The sequence below is a fragment of the Ictalurus punctatus genome, chromosome 6, assembly GCF_001660625.3.
Source record: "Ictalurus punctatus breed USDA103 chromosome 6, Coco_2.0, whole genome shotgun sequence".
NCBI lineage: Eukaryota > Metazoa > Chordata > Actinopteri > Siluriformes > Ictaluridae > Ictalurus > Ictalurus punctatus.
Window position 1 is genome coordinate 24,501,401 of NC_030421.2, and position 20,662 is coordinate 24,522,062.

The 20,662-nt window shown below is 39.2% G+C and overlaps 2 protein-coding genes across 2 annotated transcripts in view; one reads left to right on the forward strand and one right to left on the reverse strand.

Moving 5' to 3' along the window:
- The window catches only part of agps (alkylglycerone phosphate synthase), a 41,360-nt gene extending 26,255 nt beyond the window's left edge, over positions 1–15,105 (forward strand). The window contains exons 14-20 of the mRNA XM_017470378.3: positions 8–120; positions 2,484–2,553; positions 2,647–2,708; positions 3,839–3,928; positions 6,327–6,426; positions 6,641–6,698; positions 10,555–15,105. Coding sequence (XP_017325867.1) covers positions 8–120; positions 2,484–2,553; positions 2,647–2,708; positions 3,839–3,928; positions 6,327–6,426; positions 6,641–6,698; positions 10,555–10,676 — 615 coding nt within the window. The 3' untranslated portion in view covers positions 10,677–15,105. The remainder of the gene's footprint in view (positions 1–7; positions 121–2,483; positions 2,554–2,646; positions 2,709–3,838; positions 3,929–6,326; positions 6,427–6,640; positions 6,699–10,554) is intronic.
- An 853-nt stretch (positions 15,106–15,958) lies between these two features.
- The window catches only part of pde11a (phosphodiesterase 11a), a 72,592-nt gene continuing 67,888 nt past the window's right edge, over positions 15,959–20,662 (reverse strand). The window contains exon 20 of the mRNA XM_017470376.3: positions 15,959–18,778. Within this exon, the coding sequence (XP_017325865.1) occupies positions 18,602–18,778 (177 nt within the window). The 3' untranslated portion in view covers positions 15,959–18,601. The remainder of the gene's footprint in view (positions 18,779–20,662) is intronic.

Below are 20,662 nucleotides of genomic sequence, written 5' to 3' on the forward strand. Positions count from 1 at the left end.
TCACCAGTTTAAAGGCTTTGATCCCCATCACCTGTGTGTGGCTACTCTGCTGTTCGAAGGAGATCGGGAGAAGGTGCTGCAGCACGAGAAACAGGTTTACGACATAGCCGCCAAATTTGGGTAAGATATTATTAGCTTTCTGAAGACTTTGGGCTGATGCAGGGGCAAGCAAAACCTAGTGCTGTAACACCACATGATTGCTTATTTGGTTTGTTTTATTTATATAGCTGGAATGGTACTATAGGGGGTGTGACATCAAATGTCACGCTTATACTAGTTCATAAAATTTTTAACTTTGGGCCAAATTTGCATGCCTCGAGAACCCTTCCAGTGCAAATGCTAAGCCAAAATAGAATTTTTGACATTTATAATACTCACTTCAATATAAATAGTGTACTTCAGCCTAATACTATCTAAATACAAATACAAGGTTGGATCAGATAACCACATATTATATTATAATTGACAAAAACAATAAAATATTTTAGCAGAACTAGTTACCAAAATCACCAAATTTACTGGCACTATTGAGGGCCAATACAAACACTATGTCCTAGAGGGTGAACACCTGCACCTGAAAACACATTTGGACTGGACTTTTACTGGACTTTTACTGGACTTTTACTGGACTTTTACTGGACTACGTTTGTAGTTATTATGATCGACTCACATCTTTGTGAATCACATATATGGGAGTGTCTTCAAGACATACGAATGGGCGTCAAACCAAAATACTATTTACACCACATATCTTTTAATGCAAGCTGAATGTTCTGACCTTTACTATAACCACTTGAACTGCTAAACCCCCACAGATCACACTGGTGATGATTGCATTACCCCACCTCTCCATATAATGCTAATCTTGTCCAAATAGCACTTAGTTGTACAAGGACTAAGCTCCTTTTAGAGCCTGGGATATTAATCACATGGAGCAATTTTTTTTTAGGAGTCAGTGATGGTGCTTGTTTGATACTTGTTTACTATTCCAGGAACTGCATTAAACTCGCCAATCTATAAAAAAAAAATCTGAGTAATTATATGTGCAGTTAGGACTAAAACCATATTCACTTTGCCATTTAGCATGTCTTATCTATTCAATTAGCTGGTTACTGAGAGAAAGAGAGAGAGGGAGAGAGGGCAATGTTGCTGTGCCTCCTGTCCTTTTAGAAGCACATCTTCAGAAAATGTTCAACAATTGACATTTTTTATGTAGTGCAGGTGCGTTAGCCTCATTTAGTCATACATTTAGGACAGATTTAAAAAAAGTTAACTAGAAAGTTTAGGACAGACAAGAACCATCCAGACAGAGTTCGTCCTGTAAGTCTCATTCACGGTGTTACCCAGACCAGAGCCTGAAAATTCCACACTTCTGAATAAAATGTTCTGATTTAACGTGATGCAACATACCTGAGCAAAAATGCTCAACATTATCTCCAAATTCTCAAAAAGAGTTTGTGGTTGGAAACTATATGGATCTATATGCACAATAGAGTGAGAAATGCACAAGGCAACAAAACATATCAGGACGTTTTTTTTTTTTTGCATCATAGTTTGATGAGATGGAAGGAAATAAAACATCTCTTGCCCTCAGAATAGAGAAACACTGATGCTCTAAAGACCGTATCAACTTCTTCCAGCTCCATGGATCAAAAAGCCACATATTACAGTATTTCCTGCTGTTTTTAAGTCCATGTATTAATACTTGGGAGAGTAGTAACAGTGCATGTACAGTATATGTCTCCCCTGAGTTATAACAGTACAGTTACTATGATTCTTGAAAGGTTCTACACTATTACAGGAGCGCAGTCACTTCCCTCAGCCACAACAGTCTGTGTCCACTATTGTTTATCTGTAGAGAAGCCTAAATCACTTTGTGTCCATTTGGCTCTGTGCAGTTGCAATACTGCCTCCTGTTCCCATAGAGTCAAGAGTAAATATTTAACCAGCACCAATCACTATGGGTCATCAGAGTCATAACCTTTAACCCTTATTATGACCTTTCTGATTCATTCTGTCATATCTATGCCAGACACAAGCTGTTGTTTTTTCACATTCATCATGGCCTTTTCACTGAAGGAGTGATGGATTTGATTGCTACTTGAGCAGAAGGTGTGTCGGGATATTGTGGGGGGGATATGGGGAGATTGATCCATGAATTCAGTCATAATGAGGTTGCTTTGATTAGTTTGGGTAGCAGATATTTAATGAAATGATGATTTAGACTGATACTACTGAACATATTTAGAACTGCTGGTTGCTTAGCTAGCGTGTATGTGTAAGTTTGATGTATGGGTGACTAATGGAGCAGGTGCGAGTAAGAATGTGATACAAAATCTCAATTGTATCACCTTTGTGATACAAAGGGCCATTTGTTTTGTTTATAAAAACATTTAATTCATTGTCACACATTGTTATTGAGCAGCTGAAAATGTCTTCAGTGCTGTGTGTATTTGAATGTTCTGTGTGTGTTTGTTTTTTAGGGGCCTGGCAGCAGGAGAGGATAACGGACAGAGAGGATACATGCTCACCTTTGTCATTGCTTACCTGCGGGTGTGTTTGCCTCGCAAACTGCTTTCAGCTAGTAGACTGTTAGAAGTGCAGAGTGTGAGATGAATGTGTTGACTGATGTCTGTCTTTGTGTAGGATTTGGGGATGGATTATTACGTGATAGGCGAGTCGTTTGAGACGTCAGTGCCTTGGGACAGGTAAGAGCTGCTTTTCCCTGCTCTCCCTCACATACCTGACTATTCTTGTACAAGTGATACTTACATTTACATTTATTCATTTAGCAGACGCTTTTAACCAAAGCGACTTACAAATGAGAAAATACAAGCATACTTATGTTTCTGAGACAGTTGTACTTCCCTTTGTTTCTTTCTCACCTATCAAACTCATAAGTCTTGCTTAGTCACAAATTCAAGTCCCCCTTAAAAGCCTCTCTACCAAAAAATAATGCGCATTTTATGAAATGTGAATGCTCAGTGATGTAAACTTCTACAGTTGTGGCACCTCTTGCCTTCCACATCTGCCTGATTCATCCTGATGCATCTTCTGCTTGGAGCTTTTGCACTTGTCACTCACCTTCTGCTGCTATGGCTGGTTTAAGCCCTGTTCATGCCCGATACTCAGGTAGATAGAGTTGTAGAATAGTAATTATTTACAATCCCACTATCTGGTGTGACCCAGAAGAGGATTATTTCCCCTTTTGAGTCCGGACTGGACTGAATTAAAAGCTAAATACATATTAGAGACCTAGATAGAAATAGCCACCTCTCCAGTGGTTCTTACACTTGTATACTTGTCTGGCTACTGAACTGACCCCCCCACCTCCCCCTTATGTGTTTGGTTTACTTCAACTTCAAATAAATGATAATAATTAACGATTCCATGAGTAACCGTAGAAAATACGTACAGCTACATCAGGTGCTCCTGTGAGTACAGTTGGGGAATTTTTTTTTTTAATTATTTTTTTTATAAAAAAATAATAAATGCGCAGCTCTGCATTCACATTATGTCTGCATTATTTTTTAGGTATATTTACATTTCATTCATAGCCAACCAGTCATTTTATAGTGCAGAGAGCAAGCACTGCTCAGGAAGGCTGCGGAATGGAGGAATTAATGAACTGGATGTCTATTCCTGCAACTTCAGACATGGTCTTAGACACGCCTTTATTTCACGGCCACATTTATGTTGGTCAGTTTATGTCCACACTGTCCTATAAACTACACACCTTAACCGTGAAGTACTTTTCTGCAATGTTTCAGGGTTTTGAGTCTTGTATGTGCAAGATGTTTATTAATGGTGTGTTTTCTTGTGTGTGTGTCTGTTGCAGAGTTTTGGACCTGTGCAGAAATGTAAAGGAGAGGATAGTGAGAGAGTGTAAAGAGAGAGGAGTGCAGTTTCCCCCGCTGTCTACATGCAGGTACAATTCAATCATCCACTGATAATGTCACTGATGTCTACTCTCAGACTGTAGATTCTCCGTTCGCCTACACTATCACCTCTGAGGCAGATGATTGTCCAAGGCTTTTGTTTAACCCAGTCAGTAAATATGCTATTACTTTGCTGTTCAGAATTGTTTGTGGATTTAAAAAAATAAATAAATAAATAAAATTTGCATAATCTCTATCCACCACATCTGTAGCATATGTGCGATTACCTCAAACCAGATAATTCAACATGTTTGGAAAAGAAAACTTTTTTTAGTCGAAACTCAGTTTCGAAGTTTAAGGGTAGCTGTTGATCTCCACCAACAAACATTTAAAATGCATGATTTTATAACATTTTCAGTTACACTCTAGGGCTTAATCTAAAACCGGGATTATGCTGTATGAGTTTGCGGTTGCAGACAGTAATCTCACATCGTAAAAGAATTCTTTGGTGTATTTAAAGCCGGTCAATTTAAAGCCGTTGCAACAAAAGACAGCCAACATGGACATTCTGGCAGTGTCGGAAATGCATCTTCGTGTGACCACTGCTATTTTGCTTGTCTAAAAGCCTTCAATAAAAGCAGGTCTGTCATTAGATGATCTTCAACATGTAAATCTGACATGGAGAACATTCTTTATTGCATAGCTAAGATTTTATTGTGATCATCTCGTAGATTGTGACGAAGCCACTATAATCACACGGTCTGAAACTGTCCTTATATCGTTTAATCCAGCTTTCCAACACCGGAGAAGTGTTGTAGAATTCATTCCAGTCACATCCTCTTTCCTGAAAGTTTTGTGTCGTCCATCAGTGATCAGACCCACACAACTGTAACGGAAATACATAATCACATATTCTTTCCTGTGAGAAAGGAGTACCGTCATTGAAAGGCCGTAATATATATTTAATTTACAGAGATCTTTAAAATGAAGAATTCATAACCGTGCCTTTACAAAAATGTGTTTAACTGAAATGTTTATAGACGCTCATATTAAATAGAAATGAAGTTGAAAAACACTGGAGTGTTCTTTCAAACATGCTGTACAGGTTTTTAAAGGAAATAGTTACATAGTTAAAAAGGGCTCTTGGTTGACTGCTAGCCTGCAAGCTTGAAACTCTTTAAAGCCAGCTCCGTTCACCTTCACAATGACCCTGCCAAACAGTGAAAAAGAATGAAGAGAACTAAGGGGAGAGATGGGAATGGGAGTGAGCGACAAAGAAAGGGCAGAGAAAAACAGCGAGAGAATGAAGGAGGGGGTGAAGGAGAGATTAGGTTTGAAACGTGATTATGCCTCGGCCATTCATTTCCTGTTGGTTGCTGTGCAGCTGTGTGTGACTTGATTGATGTGGCCATTTAACCTCTGGAAAGGGCAGTGCCCCAATTGACAAAACACACACGCACAGTCGTCCATAACATGCTTTGAACATGAGACATGTAGCCAATTCAGAACACGATTCTTTTACACATTGATTGCTTAGAAGTTAGAGCCACCTACACACTAAAGAGCACAGCATCTACTTGAGTGTCAGAACAGAGCGAGGATGAGCGTCACTTCTGGGTTAGAAATTCACATCTGAATGACCACAGTGCACCATAATATAGTCCCTAGAACACAGTCTGTCGTCACTGACTCTGTATGAACATTCAGCAGAAACTACAAAAGGAACAGTGGAAATAGAATTAGCAGTGTGTAATGTGTGTGTGCAGATCACTGATAATCACATTAACAGGTTATTCTTTAATAGTCTGATACACATTATGTGTCTGCAGTCCAGATGGTCGCAAGGTGGGAGGCCGATTCTGTATTGCTGGACTGAAAGTGCTGCATTAATGTGTCTGATGGGTATTTAATATCACATGAATAGGATGAAATTGAAAGTGACAAGGACCAGCCCCCAAACACACACACACACACACACACACACACACACTCAAAAACTTCTCACCCGCAGAGCTGCATGATGAATCTGAATGGATCCTGTGACTCATGATTTTAAAATCTAAAAATTCTACAAGAATATTTCACTCAAGCAAAAAGCTTCAGGAGGCGTGTGGTTGTGGTTTCAGTGCCATTTAGCATAAGTGTCATTTATTTTTATTGCTTGTTGTGTACTTATTAAATCATTGAGCTTCTCACAAACCAGTAGAATGTAATTATTTCATATTGAATCATTTCAAAAATCAATTTATTTATTTGTATTGAATAACTTCTTCCTTCTTTTCTTTCTTCCCATCCTTCTCTTGTCTTGTTTTTTCTTTCTTTCTATAAATTCTTTCTTTCCTGTCTGTCCTTTATTTGTTCCTTTCCTTTTTTCCACCTCATTGCTTTCCTTTTCTTTTCTTTTTTCTTCTTCTTTCATTTTTCCCCCCTATTCTTTCTCACCCTCAGGGTAACACAGACCTATGACGTTGGTGCCTGTGTGTATTTCTACTTTGCCTTCAACTATAGAGGTCTCAGCGATCCAATACATGTCTATGAGCAAGTGGAGGTAATAAGACACCAGTGGATATATAATTCATTGCTTTTTTTGTTTTGTTTCTTTTATGTTAAAGAATATTTCAATGCTTTGCAGTATTTTTAACGTAATAGGTACTCTGTTCAGACTAGTTTGTCTGAATAGTCCTTGATGACAGGATGGAAAACTTTGCTCCACTGGTCCAGAACAGAAATGATCCGTGAACTTTTATGTCCGTTTTGTATAGCACACAGCCCGAGAGGAGATTCTAGCCAATGGGGGAAGCCTGAGTCACCATCACGGAGGTAATATTTACACACACCCTCAATCAAATCTCTCATACCTCTCTGAACTTTGTAATGTGTTCAGTTCAAGAAGTTTTCTACAGACGGGGAAAGTTAAGGATTCTAACCAGACGGTATGGTTCTGTTAATGTAAGAAGAATGAAAGCATTCGATTATTTAGATTTTTAGTTCATTTGATTTTACTATTGCAACAGTGAGACGCATGTTAAAATAGATTTCGGTGAACATTTCTGCTGTTTCCTGAGAACAAAACTGAAAGGAAACACAGTGGGCTTTCTCAGTGAGTCTCGTAAAGCTTTGGGATGTAGCTGAAACTGTGGCTTTATCTATGTTACTATCTACCTGCTGTTAGCCATACATCACTAAACACATTAATCACGACCATCACACACACAACACACTCGCACTCAGGCTGCCTCCCTGATATCAAACTCATGCACCCCAAACCACCCCCCAACCCACCCACCCCCCCACCCCCCCGATCCGACCCCACCCCCATGGGCATTTGGTGGACAGGGCGTAGAGGGTGTTTGGGCTGGGTGACAAATAAAAATATGGCTAATAAAAATCTTCTGGTGATGTCGGGGAAATGGAAAGTCTGACCCAAAGAGGAGAAAAAGGATGAGGGGGCATGAAAGTGCTGAAACAGGGAAAGGCGCTATGAAGAGAGGAGAATTTGGATGTGTGTGTGTGTGTGTGTGTGTGTGTGTGTGTGTGTGTGTGTGTGAACTGTTCTGTGTAATTGTGATTAATAGCAGTAGCACAGTGCTATCTGGCTGCCGACAGCCTGCTTTGTCTGCCCACAATCACAGCATGACAAATGGTGTGTGTATGAGAGAGAGAGAGAGCGCGAAAGAGGCAAAGAAAACAGATGTAGTCTGGACCAGCGAGGTGGGAGGGCACATAGTGGAAATACACACTTTACCAACCTGTGTTTACCGCAGGTCAGACCAATGAATACAGACACGCAAATATTTGTAAATCGCATCCCATAAGCATGAATGAAATGGTCGTCACTGTGGAAATGTCACTGTGCTAAGCCAGAGATATACACAGATTTTTAAAAATGGAATGAGAAGTGTTGATTTAATTGGATATTGCTGATCACACTTCTTATTAACATATTTATTCTATACAAACCCCTTTTGCAAGAACATAGCTAGTTGCCAGATCTCTGCCTGCACCAATATCCAAAATGGTACCATACTCCAAGTACATCGAGTGTTTTGTATTGTGGGGCTACATTACTTGTAAACTAACCTTTTGCAGTGCATTGTGGGAGTTCAGGAGTGCACTCGACATTCCACACTATGCTTCTGTGCACTATATAACGAAAGGGTGTGGTTTCAGGCATAGATTTTGTTTGTTTAGCCCCCATTGCAGCAATGCTTGTCTGTTATCGTTTTAATGCGGCCCTCAGACATTTAGCCTGATTTTCTTGTATTAGAAAAAGTAGAGAAATTAGAATAGATTGTGGTGGAGAAGTGGTTTCTTCCTCATATTGTCTCGGGGAGATTTTCCTTGCCACTGTCACCTCTGGCTTGCTCAAAATACATGTATACGTTTCAAATTTATTTCCTAAATTTATATATTTATGTAAAGCTGCTTTGTGACGATGCCCATTGTTAAAAGCGCTATACAAAAAAAGGTGTGCAAATAACACCACAAATCGAATTTATTTTTTCTTACACAAACACATGCGCATGCACATAAACAGAGTGAGTTCTGAGCTCTTACTGAGCACATTGTGATTTTTCAGCCTGAGGGAATGCATTCTCTGTTCAGTGCCTCTCTCTCTCTTTCTGACGGTGCAGTTTTGTTTGTCCCAGCTGTGCGGTCATAGCTGTGCGAGATAGATAGTGACAAGAGAGAGAGGGAGAGAGAGAGAGAATGGGGAGAAATTGACATGATAGATGTGTAAATTATCTCTGTGATGGAGGCAATGATGCAGCCCCACCACCTTCTGTTTCTCCTTCTCTCCCTGAGGAACGAGGGATAGTGACGATAAGTGGAGGATGGCAAGGCGGGTGGCGGTGGGGGGATGAGGCTGAGAGAGATGGACTGAGCGAGAGAGGAGGAAGTAGATAAACCAGGTTACTTTGTTTCTTGTTGGACACTACTGATTGGTTGGCAGGGACAGCAGGCTGTACTATTGTACAAGGCACCGTTTTTGCATTTGCATGTGTATGAGAGTCTGGCTTGTGGTGCTGCCAGCCACATTGTCCTCAACTGCTCATCTGCCAAATATTAGCCTCCATCTGACCAGATGAAACCGTGCTGTGCTGGGCATGTGTGTTTGTGAATGTGCAACGTGTATATCTGGTGATGTGGCGATCACACTACCTTAAAATAATTAATTACTAATGTCTGCTTTAATGTATATTATGCACTGCTCAATGTTTAAGGCAGCTACACTACACTCAGAGCAAACATAAACTAAAATAAACTCAAACTAAATAAAGTAGATGTGATCTTTTTTTTTTCTTTTTTTTCCTTTTTTTTTTTTTTTTAAGTTTTACTTCAGTGTGGAAAAGAGCAGCTGTGTGTCTGTTGCAGTGATGTTACTCGATGTGAAACATGTATTTATGCTTTCCCCCCCTCTAAAGCTGCACAAATTACAAGTTTCTCACCAAAATATTAATTTTAAAAAATAACATAAGAATATAACTGAAATTTAAAACCAACATAAAACTAAAAAGGATTGAATATAAGTCCCATTAAACTGAAACTAATGTAAAAGTTATAAAAACTATAACCATACTTGTGCTCAGGACTCACTATGGCTGAACAATACACATAACAGTGATATCAGGGGGAAAGCAATGCTTTTGCTTCTAATAAACATTCTGACTAATTGTACTAGTGTACATGGGGTTGGGTGAAGGTAGTTAGATGTATCTTTAAGCCTCATATAGTATTGTATATTTCTGTTTTGTTACATAATCCTCTCAATTCATAATGATATGATCACAGTGTGAGTACTGTGCATCCCTCCTGTTCATGAAGGGTACTGACATGCAGATTTCCTGGGGTTAAAAACTGGATTAAATCCAGTGGATTAAATCAGTGGAATCTGTGTTGTGACAAGCCCATAGCAGGGAGGTAACAGGATTGTTAGGGCCCTGTGTGTCTCTGAACGTGTGCCAGATAAGCTTTAAGAAATGACTGTTACCCTAACAGTAATGTTAAGAGAGGAAGTTGGGCAGAGAAGGGCTTTATAGAAAAAGAGAAAATGATACTGATAAAAGGGGCATGAATGTAAATGAGGGAGAAACTGACAGGCTTCATGGAATCAGACAGACATGAGGAGAAGAGAGAAAGGGAATGAGGGAGGTAGGCAGAGCGTAGAGAGCTCCCCTCCATAGGGAACACTGGCAGCTTAATGAGTTTGATAGTCTGCTGCTCTCCATAAATCACACCATGCAAAACATCTCCCAGTGTTTCAGGAGTGTTCCACCAGCGTTCCAGCCCCCCATAAACACATCCATCACCCCCTGCTTACTCTCTCACTCACGCAAGATTGATGTGCTCACAACCGTCTGCCACATTCACCCCCTCTCTCTCTCTCTCTCTCTCTCTCTCTCTCTCTCTCTCTCTCTCTCTCTCTCTCTCTCTCTCTCTTTTTCTCTCTTTCTCTCTGTGTCTGTCTGTCTGTCTCTCTCTCTCTCTCTCTCTCTCTCTCTCTCTCTCTCTCTCTCTCTCTCTCTCTCTCTTTTTCTCTCTTTCTCTCTGTGTCTCTGTCTGTCTCTCTCTCTCTCTCTCTCTCTCTCTCTCTCTCTCTCTCTCTCTCTCTCTCTCTCTCTCTCGCTGTCTTTTTTTTTTTTTTTTTTTTTTTTTATCTCTTTATCTCTCCCAGTGGGCAAGCTGCGGAAGGAGTGGATGAGGGAGACTGTCTCCAGCGTGGGGCTGGGCATGCTCAAGTCCATAAAGGATTATGTGGACCCCAACAACATATTTGGCAACAGAAACCTCCTGTAACAGCACTTTGAAAAACCTATTATTTTTGTTTGTTTTTTTTTCTTTTCTTTTTTCTCACATGTAGTCCTATTGGAATTAAGGCATTCTACATAATAATTTCTATGTATTCAAGACAAGCAGTGATTTATTTTCAGCTTTTGATCAATATCTAATTCTATTCCAATACCTTACCACAAAACTCAGCACAAGACTCAACACTTCCCGCCCTCTCTGTCCCCTCCCACCCCCCTCTTCCTCTGTCCATTTCCGTCTGCACCCCCCTTCTTCACATTTCAGTTGTACTGCTGTGAGAAAGGTCAAAGTTCAGGCCTGATGTCTGACGAGTCCGATTCTTTTATTGCATTTTTCCCCTTTTTCTTTCTTCACAAATCCATCGACTGCCAATGAGAAGTTGCCTTTCACAGAAAGATAGGTCAAGAAAATTGACTATGAAACACTGATTATATAAAGATGATGTTTGTTTACCCGCTTCCCTGTTGAACTCGTTTTTCATTTCTTGCTGATCTTGCCAACTTTGGCTTGATCTAACTTTTGATATATTAAATAAAAGTATGTTCCCGTGTAGTTTGTTGGTGTAACACAACTTGCGTGTTGACTGCATTGTGCTTTTAAAAGCAGTGTGCCTTCTCTTTCTGTCTCTGAGTGGGTGTTGGCCTTCCTTTACCTCACTCCTCCTTTCTTTTTTTTTCTTTTTTTTTATATAAAAAAAAGAGTGACTGCATTTAAACGTCTGCTGTCTCTTCACACAGCTTCTTTGTATCTCTGCAGTTCCGTACATCTCCCTTTTGCCTTTTCTAACCGTCAATTTTTTTTATTTTTTTTGCCAGGGTCTTTGTGAATGCTTGGATGTTTTATCTTTAGCCTCTTCTGATATTTTGAAATGTTTGTATAGGTGTCTCTGTTCAGTGTGAACTATAGGAAACACGTCCATTCATAGGAGTTCCACTTTGCTCCTGCAGACTAAGAGAACTTGCTCTAGCATGGTGAATGCGTCTAAGCTCCTGACTCATTCCTCTCTGTGCAGTAAGCTTTATCATGGTGTCCTTGGAGAGACCGGTTTAGTTTGATTTTTTTTGTGTGTGTGTGTTTCATAATGAAGATGTGAGACCCCTGTCCTCCTACCAAAGACTTTCAGCCTTTTAGTCCTTTTGGCTATATGCATTCATACACCTGTAAATTATGAATATATGTCATATATCACATGCATATATTTGTTTATAAATGAAGAGTCTAAGAGTCACCATGATAATTTGTAATTTTTAAGTCTTGCTTTCAAAACAACATATGCAAAACGTATGATGATCTGTAAATATTAGGGATTTAATCACTTCATCTAGTACTAATGTTTTGTCCAAGCTCACAAAGAAGCCTGGTTATGGATGTTAGACACTTGTGGGTTTTTAGCTTCTGTGTGAAAAGGTGTCTGTGTGTTTGTATGAATTTATCCAGATTTCCTAAATGTCTGTAAGGGTCACGTCTTGTGTTCTTGTTACTTATGATTTGCCTTCTCAATCAAAATTTATTTCTGTGCTGATTTGGCTTATGCTTTCTCTTTTCTTAGCGTTTCTCACCCTTAAAGGAAAACTCCAGTGTTTTTCAACATAATGTCTGTCTACTAAGTGTGTAGCATATTTACACAAACAAGAATTTCAACACACTTGTATAGAGAAAAGAATGGGGAAAAAACCCATTTATTCAAAACTCAAAAAAAAAAAAAGTGTCCAAGGGCAGGTGTTCAAATAATTGTCCATCCATAATCTAAAATATGTGAATATCCAGTCATGTGAAAAAATAACCACAAGGCACAAGGAGCATTTTCAAGCATTTATTCAACAGAAATATCACTAGATGTGATGATATTCTTTGGAAAAAGTAAGTACAACCTTGGCCTGAGAAGCTAGTATTGCCCCCTATTGAAGCAGAAATAACTTCTTGTAGGCGTTTTGCATAATTGTCCCCCATGCAATATTCTTTCAGTTGCAAGATGGTTTTCTTGCATGTACTGCCCGTTTCAAATCCTCTTGCGACATTTCAATGATATTCAAATCCAAGCTTTGACTAGGCCTTTCCATAATCCTCCATTTCTTCTTTTTGAGCCATTCTTTGGTGGATTTGCTTGTGTGCTTAGGATCCTTGTCCTGTTTTTCGGTTCAACTTTCGGACAGATGGACTCACATTATCTTCACTCTTTGATATAATTCAGAATTCATAGTTGAATAAATGAATGCAAGCTGTCCAGTTGCTGAAGCAGTGGAAAAAAAAACCAAGTCATAACATTTCCACCACTATAATTTACAGATGGTATGAGGTGCTTCTCCTGAAAAGCTGTCTTTGGTCAGCGCCAAACATATCTGCTGTTACTGTGGCCAAACAACTCTATCTTTGATTCATCTGTCCAGAGGACATCATTTCAAAAGGCCTGGTGTTTGCCTATATACTCACTGGCAAACTGTATTATTGCAAAGGCTTTTTCCTGGCATGCCTCCTATGTAGGTCAAATCTCTTTCTGATTGTAGAAGCGTGTACTTTGACACAAACAGTTGCAAGACGACTTGGCAGATCCTGTAATGAAATTTTGAAGTTCTTGGAGACCCCTTTTTGCATCAGACGGTCTGCTCTTGGGCTGAATTTGCTGGGACGGCCAGTCTTAGACAAATCGGCAGTCGTTTGAAATCTGCCAATTTATTTGCTTAGTATTCAAATACATTGTAGATTGTAGAATGATGTATTTTTCAAACAATTTGGAGATCTTTTTAAATCCCTTGCTAGACTCACAGGCATCTACAACCGTTTTTGGTTTTTTTTGGAAGGTCTTATAGAACTCTTTAGATCTTGGCATGATGACACACACACACACACCCACCTCAATAGCAAAGGGAACACCAGACACTAGATATGAGAGGGGTATAAATAAGACAGGTTCTAATCACTGGCACCGAATCTTGAACACCTGATTCTAATTTTATGGATTTGAAGGTGTGATAAATGTAAGGGTGTACTTAATTTTTCCATGTGAATTTTCTGGTTTTGTTTTTTTTTGTTTATTTCAATTACTACAAAATGTACATTTTAGGTGTCAGCTGACAGTATCACCTTTATGATGTTTCAAAGAGGATCAAATGTTTGCTTGTCCAAATGTGTCCCAAAAAACAACAACAATTTCCATGGGGTGTACGTAATTTTTCACATGACTGTATAGCACAACTTCTCTTTTAAAAAAGAACAGCTGTTTTTGTAGTACTCATACGCAATCAAACCAAGACCTTTATGTAAGTGACAGTTTTTCCCTTTTAAACAATAGTCCTATCTCTGGAACAATAATTCTACAGAATTAGAGCTTAGTATTCAAATACTTGTGACTGAACATTTTATTTCAAAAAATAAATCAGTCAAATCTAAAATATTTGTAGTGCCCTAACTAGGGTCGCATTGTTCTCACTGGTTCAATGCCAATAGCAGTTTTGATATCAGCGGATACCCGGTACTGATCCAATGCTGCTATCTTTGTAGTAAGTGACATGACTTTGTCATCAAGTTATGCAAGACATTGACACGATGACATGCTTAAGGACATGTCCACATGAAGGACCCGTGTTTTCAGTCAATGTACCTTGTGCACAGCAATAAATACTTCAGTGGATTGGATTTGAAAATATGTAAAATCCGATACAATACTGAATCAGTATTTGAGGCTGACATCTGCACCAAAACTGATTGGGTTTGGAGTTTCGAGTTCAGTATCCGTACATTTCAACACCTAACGTTTGCCGTTAGATGCCTATTAAATGTGCGATTTGAGTAAGGAGGTATTCAGTTCTGTTCTCAATGAAGGGAAAAAGTTCAAACTTCTCTGTGGTAATCACAAGTATACTACAAATGTGGAAGATAGAAATTTAGATCGAAAAAAAAATGCTTGAGTATTCCTTTAAGCTGAACCTAAGCCTTCCTAGTATACTGCTGTATGGTGCTAGAGTAAAAATGCAAAGTTACTGATGTCAAATTCCTCATTTTATTTTATTATTTTTTTTGTATAATCTCTGCCTTTATACCATTCTACTGATCCAAGCAACCATCCTGTGATGATTTATTTCTATGCATCATTTTCCCCATATAGATGTCAACGAAACTATTTACAACACCTGAGTGCTTAGTCTCTCATGCACTGCTCCGTGAAAAAAGTTTAATGGAAGTTGTTGTAAATACTTACCGAAACCAGTCTGGCTTTTCTTTGTGAAATATGGAATGAAGAAAATGTTGGGACTTATTTGCTCCCTGTGCACATTTTCTGAACATTCATAGCAGCCTGATCCTGCCATTTCACTACCTGCAAATGCCCTCTTTGGTCATTCCCGAGTTTCCTTGGTAACATGTTTAACCTTGGCATTCATTTTGTCAGTGCTGTTTGTGCAATAAATGAACATTTAAAGCATGTTTGTCCATTACGTGTTTTCATTTTAAAACACACACACACCCTGGATACCATTGGGTAACATTTTGTTCTTGTTTTATGGATCATGAAGTGTGAAGTCTAACACACGGATGTCCAATCTATCCACAAAGGGCTGGTGTGGGTGCAGGTTTTCATTCCAATAAAGCAGGAGCCACACCTGATTCCACCTGTTTAATTAATTGAGCTTGGCTTTCAGTAGCATCAAGTGTGCCTTCTGCTTGAATAGAATGAAAATCTATACCCACACTGGCCCTTTCCTGATGAGATTGGATGCCCCAGTTCTAACAGCTTTACCCTTCTGACCCATACAAGGTTAGGGCAATGTAAGAAGTACTCAATAATGTTCTGGTCCCTTCTTACAGGCTGTTTTCTCCTAAAACTGTGAACAGAAACACATGTACACAGTCACCTCAGATAGTAATGACCTTATTTATTTGGTGATCATCACTATTCTTCTTTTCTTTCATTTTTTTTTATTACATATGTTACATACATATGGTACATGGAAGGAAGGACTAGTTTGTCACCGGATTTGAAGATTTTTAATTAAACTGTAATAAACACTGACAGTCTCAGGTATACTGTGCACTGTAGTGTTAAAATCACCAGAGTGTTTAAAATGATTCTTGCATTACTGACCTTCCAACATGTTTTATTGAAGATTTATGAAGGAACTCTTAGAACTGCATGCAGCTTTCATTTTTAAGTCATTAACCAAAGTCTACATATTTGACCTAAGCATCACAGCATCTTCATTCCAAACACCTACAACCCTTAAGATGCTCTTCATACTATCTTTCATATACATAACAGCAGTGGTTACCAATCCTATTCTTGAATCTACCTTCCTGAAGACTTTAGCTCCAACCATAATCATGTCCTCCTGAACTTCTAATCATTGCCTTAAGAAGTTATTGATCAGCTAAAACAGGCGTGTTCGATTTTGATTGGAGATGAAACCGGCACGACGGTAGATCTCAAGGAAGAGGATTGGTGACCACTGAATTAGACTATAGACCTATTCTGCTGTGCAGTAAAAATCTTTGTCCACATGGGGTCAGTGTAGTGATTTTTTTTTGCATCTTACTTGAGTATTTCCTCTGTGGGGCAGCAAATCAAAACACTCACAAGCAGATGCTCATTTAACCAACACAAGGCCTGTTTACTAGCAGCACGTTTATTTGAACTGAACAGTACACTTTTCCAAATGACATGCTTTAAAGACACCTCAGTTTTTACTGTCCCTTAAAAAAGAAACCAAAATCTGAAATGAAAATGTGATGACTGATAATTTACCAATAATAATGATGATAATAATACCCCCAAAAAAACAGACCGGGCAGGTGTGGGGGGGTGTACAGAATTACAGAATGCACACTATTTTCCCCACTATGGTGCAATATCATTATTCATGCACACACATTAAAACGTTAATGAAAATGTCAGTGAAGAAGGTCATTAAGTCCCTAAACTTCAGGGACTGTCACTTCAGTCCCTAAACCTAGAGCAGTTATTTCCTCATGCAGTTAAATTTGTCCCATTGTCAGTTAGCATTTTATTTCTGTTGATTTCCCCACGAGCAGGAAGATCCATGCCACAAAGAGCACTACAATGCCTCAGTCTCCACTTTCACAATGCCATAACACAATTTTAATCTGTGACCAGATATCACAGGAAAACAGCTACAGCATAAACAATTCAGAGCAATTACATAGAAAAGAAATGAGGAGATTTTGTAGTTGTAATTTAAAAAAAAGAAAAAAAGCTGATGGATGAAACATTGTCATTTTTCAGTGGCTACCAATGTGTGTGACCGAAGGATGCTCTTTTTGACTGGTGTTTCTATAGCAACGTAAACCAGTGATTATTATGGATTCTCATGTGCAAATTCACATTTATAGTTCTGGAGCCATCCAGGTCAATTGATTGTAAAAACTACAAACTTGTATAAAGTCATGTAAAGTCAATTTTGATCTGCTCACTGGATGTCCAGCTGTGTTAGCTAATAACAGTCTGATAGGTGATTAGACACAGCTGCAGTTGATGTGGAATGACATTACCTGCAGTGTTACCTATGAATGGATGATGATTGTGTGGCCATATGGCAGCAGGCACAAAGGGCAGCGGAGTTCATTAACTCAGTTATTGGATCTGTATTTATTTTTGTCAGGCTGATCCAGTATTTCGCTTGTGCTTATTCTTCCTCCCCATTACCTTGAGCTAAATTGTAGTAGTAGTAGTTGCGTTTGGTTTTTTTTGCATTCTGTCCCGCTCTTACTCCGACAGTAGTCCTGGGAGAGGTATAGAAGAGACTATAAAACACTGTGATGTTTCTGGATATCTGTCATAAGGAGTGAAAGCGGATTTAAACCAAATCAACTAAATGTTTCAGTGTCGTCAATGCTGATGTCAGGATGTTCTAAGTCATAAAACATGGTTAGCTTGAAGACAATGTGATTTACTAATATTTATAAAGGCACGTGTACTTCCTGTATCGGCTTGGGCTCGTGAAAACAATATGACTGCAATTTAGTGCACTACTTCAGAACCCCGGTTTGCAAAGTAATATGACTAATGCTTGGATCAGCTCTAATAATGTAAATTGTGAATATAGATGAGTGCGCTAATGTAAATGCTCTATGGTAATGCATGGACCTCTCACACCACGCCTGAGTTAATTAATGGAACCAAAATAGGCGCAAGCAGCAACATCACAAATCCAGAGGGAGTTTTACGACATCGTACCGGCTGCACAACTCTTAATGATATAAAACGTAGTCTCTAGATAATTATGAAGCTGGAAGGAGACCGCATGCATCTTTCATGAAGGATTTTAACCAAGGCACAAATAGCGGCACTCTATTGTATCTGCATTGCAAGCATTGCCATGAGCCTTTAAGTTCAGCAAACCTCTGATCCAATAATAATTACATAGGGTGAAAAACAGAGCCCAAACCCACATTATATCTCAAGCTATATAACAATCCAATAAACAATAACCTCAAATTAAATATGTACAATACAAAATAGAGGATCCTGCACTCCTGAAAGGTTTTCATTAGTATAATCAAAGCAACACTCAGTGGTTATACTATAATAATAAACCCGCTGTGGCAATGCTCAGTCGTAGCCATCCGTAATAATACAGCAGGCCAGTTAAAACAATACAGCATCTATGTTTAGTATTCTAGCTCTAGAGACACTGCCTCTTCCTGAGTCTAGAACTATTCTCAGAGACTTCTCCGAGTAAGAAAAACATCAAACAGAAAACACTCGGTCACAGCTGCCTGTTACTCTCGCACCCAGTGGTGAGAGTTCATACATGCAGCCTGCAGGGGCACGGTGAGATCAGATCACCATCGTTTCTCCAGCAGCTTGAAGCTCGCAGCAGAGCCAAAACTCCCAACATGCACAGCACTGCGGTTGGGTTGCAGGTTAGAGGTCAGAGGTCATGATGTGGCGTGGTGATCAGGAACTAACTCGCAGCTTTGGGTACGTCATTGTCACCAATCTCACCATCACAGCTAGTGCTGGGGAGATTCACCAGTTCTTGGCTGCGCTGGCGCTTCTGGTGCAGCTCATCCCACATGGCACGATTGGCCTGGATCATGTCAACCATTGGCTGGAGTTTAGGGTTCAGTTTTACAAAAGCCTACATGGAAAGAGGAAGACACACTATCAAAACAATAATAATAATAATAATAATAATAAATAAATATATATATATATATATATATATATATATATATATATATATATATATATATATATATATATATATATATATATATTTGCAAGTCTGTTTTTTTCCTGCCAAATGTTTGCCTTCTAGGTCAGATGTAATCCCACTCTCTGGTGTCACCCAGAAGAGGATGGGTTCCATTTTGTCATCCCAGGGCAACCTCATGCTTGCTTATTAGGGATCCAAATCTACATCCGGATTTCTGTAGATCTGATTTGTGACAGTATCTATGCAAATGCAATTGAACTGAATTGAATTGAGGTAAGGAAATATTATTTAGGGTTTTGTTGCTGCTTCCACACTAGGAAGCTGGATAAGCTGCAGCACTAAATTCATCAACACCTTTGGCATCCCATTTAAACTGATAAGAAATAAAAGAATGAAACTAAGCAGCTATATAGGAGCAAGTGAGAACCCAGACCATCCATCCATCCATTTTATGTAATGCTTATCCTACACAGGGTCACGGGGAGCCTATTGCAGGGAACTCGAGGCACGGGACATCCAGGGCACAATCACATACACCCACTCACCCACTACTGACAATTTAGAGATGCCAATCAGCCTACAACACATGTCTTTGGACTCCGGAGTACCCGGAGGGAACCCCCAAAACATGGGAAGAACATTCCTCCTCTGCACACAGGTCCTCTGGAATTAAGCCCCGAACCCTGGAGGTGTGAGGCAAACATGCTAATCACTAAGCCGCCGTGACTCCCTAACAGGAGGATGAAAATTTCATTATCGCACAGACACTCAGACACTGAAACTTACTGTAGATCACCATGTCTGAGTAGTAAGCTAGAAGGACAGACTTGAAAGACACTATTAGGCTATGATATAATCTCCTGCAGGATACACTACAGCCTACACCTTATACAGTATTACGATTAATGCCTTTTAATCAAGATGTCAGATGTAATATTTTTTTCTTACAGTGGTCATTATATAATATGTACTTATTTATAATTCATATTTATTATTTACATTTATAATACACCGTGGTGTAATTTCTCTGTCATTTTACAGGATTAATGGTCTCACTGACAGTTGGGATGCATAATCATGTATCTTCCTGGCTACTCACTCACAGTGCATTAATTAACTTGCATCTCACATCCCTGTATCGTGACACACTTCACAGCTTTCACACACTAATTCACATATGCTTCTGCACACGCCGATGAGATGTGGATGGTTTTCAATATGCTGCTCAAGTAATTGCTGCCTTGATGGAAAATGCTCTGAGCCAAAGAATGCCATAGTAAGTAATGTCAGTACACCCTTAGGAGAGTTCATAAGGGTTGGTTTGTCCATTGGGACTGTAAGGGTTGGTTTGTCCATTGGGATTGTTAACCATCCAAAAAACCCATTAGAATCTTTCAGCTGTACAGAATAGAAATTTATTGTATGCAAGCAGGCTGACTTTTTTTATTTAATTCCATGGGAGAGAACCTAAAACATCTTCACGATTGTGTATTTCCTAATGCACTGTCAATAGTTAGAAACAATAGTCTATCATGTCCTTGCTGAAGTAAAGCATATGAGGCATTTTTATGGCTAACCTCTTTAGTTGTCTGGCTCTGATCCAACAGCAACCCCTCAATAAACACCACTACAATACTACAACCAAATTTCTTCAGGGTTTATTGGCAGCAATGCTCATTTGTGTTATTCTCTGTTCAGTGGGTATGTTGCCGTCCATAAAGAACAGGTAGAGGAATGGCAAAAATGCATGCATGATCTGTCTCTGCAGTTGTTCTGAATTCAAACTTGCTTCTTTTGACATTCTTT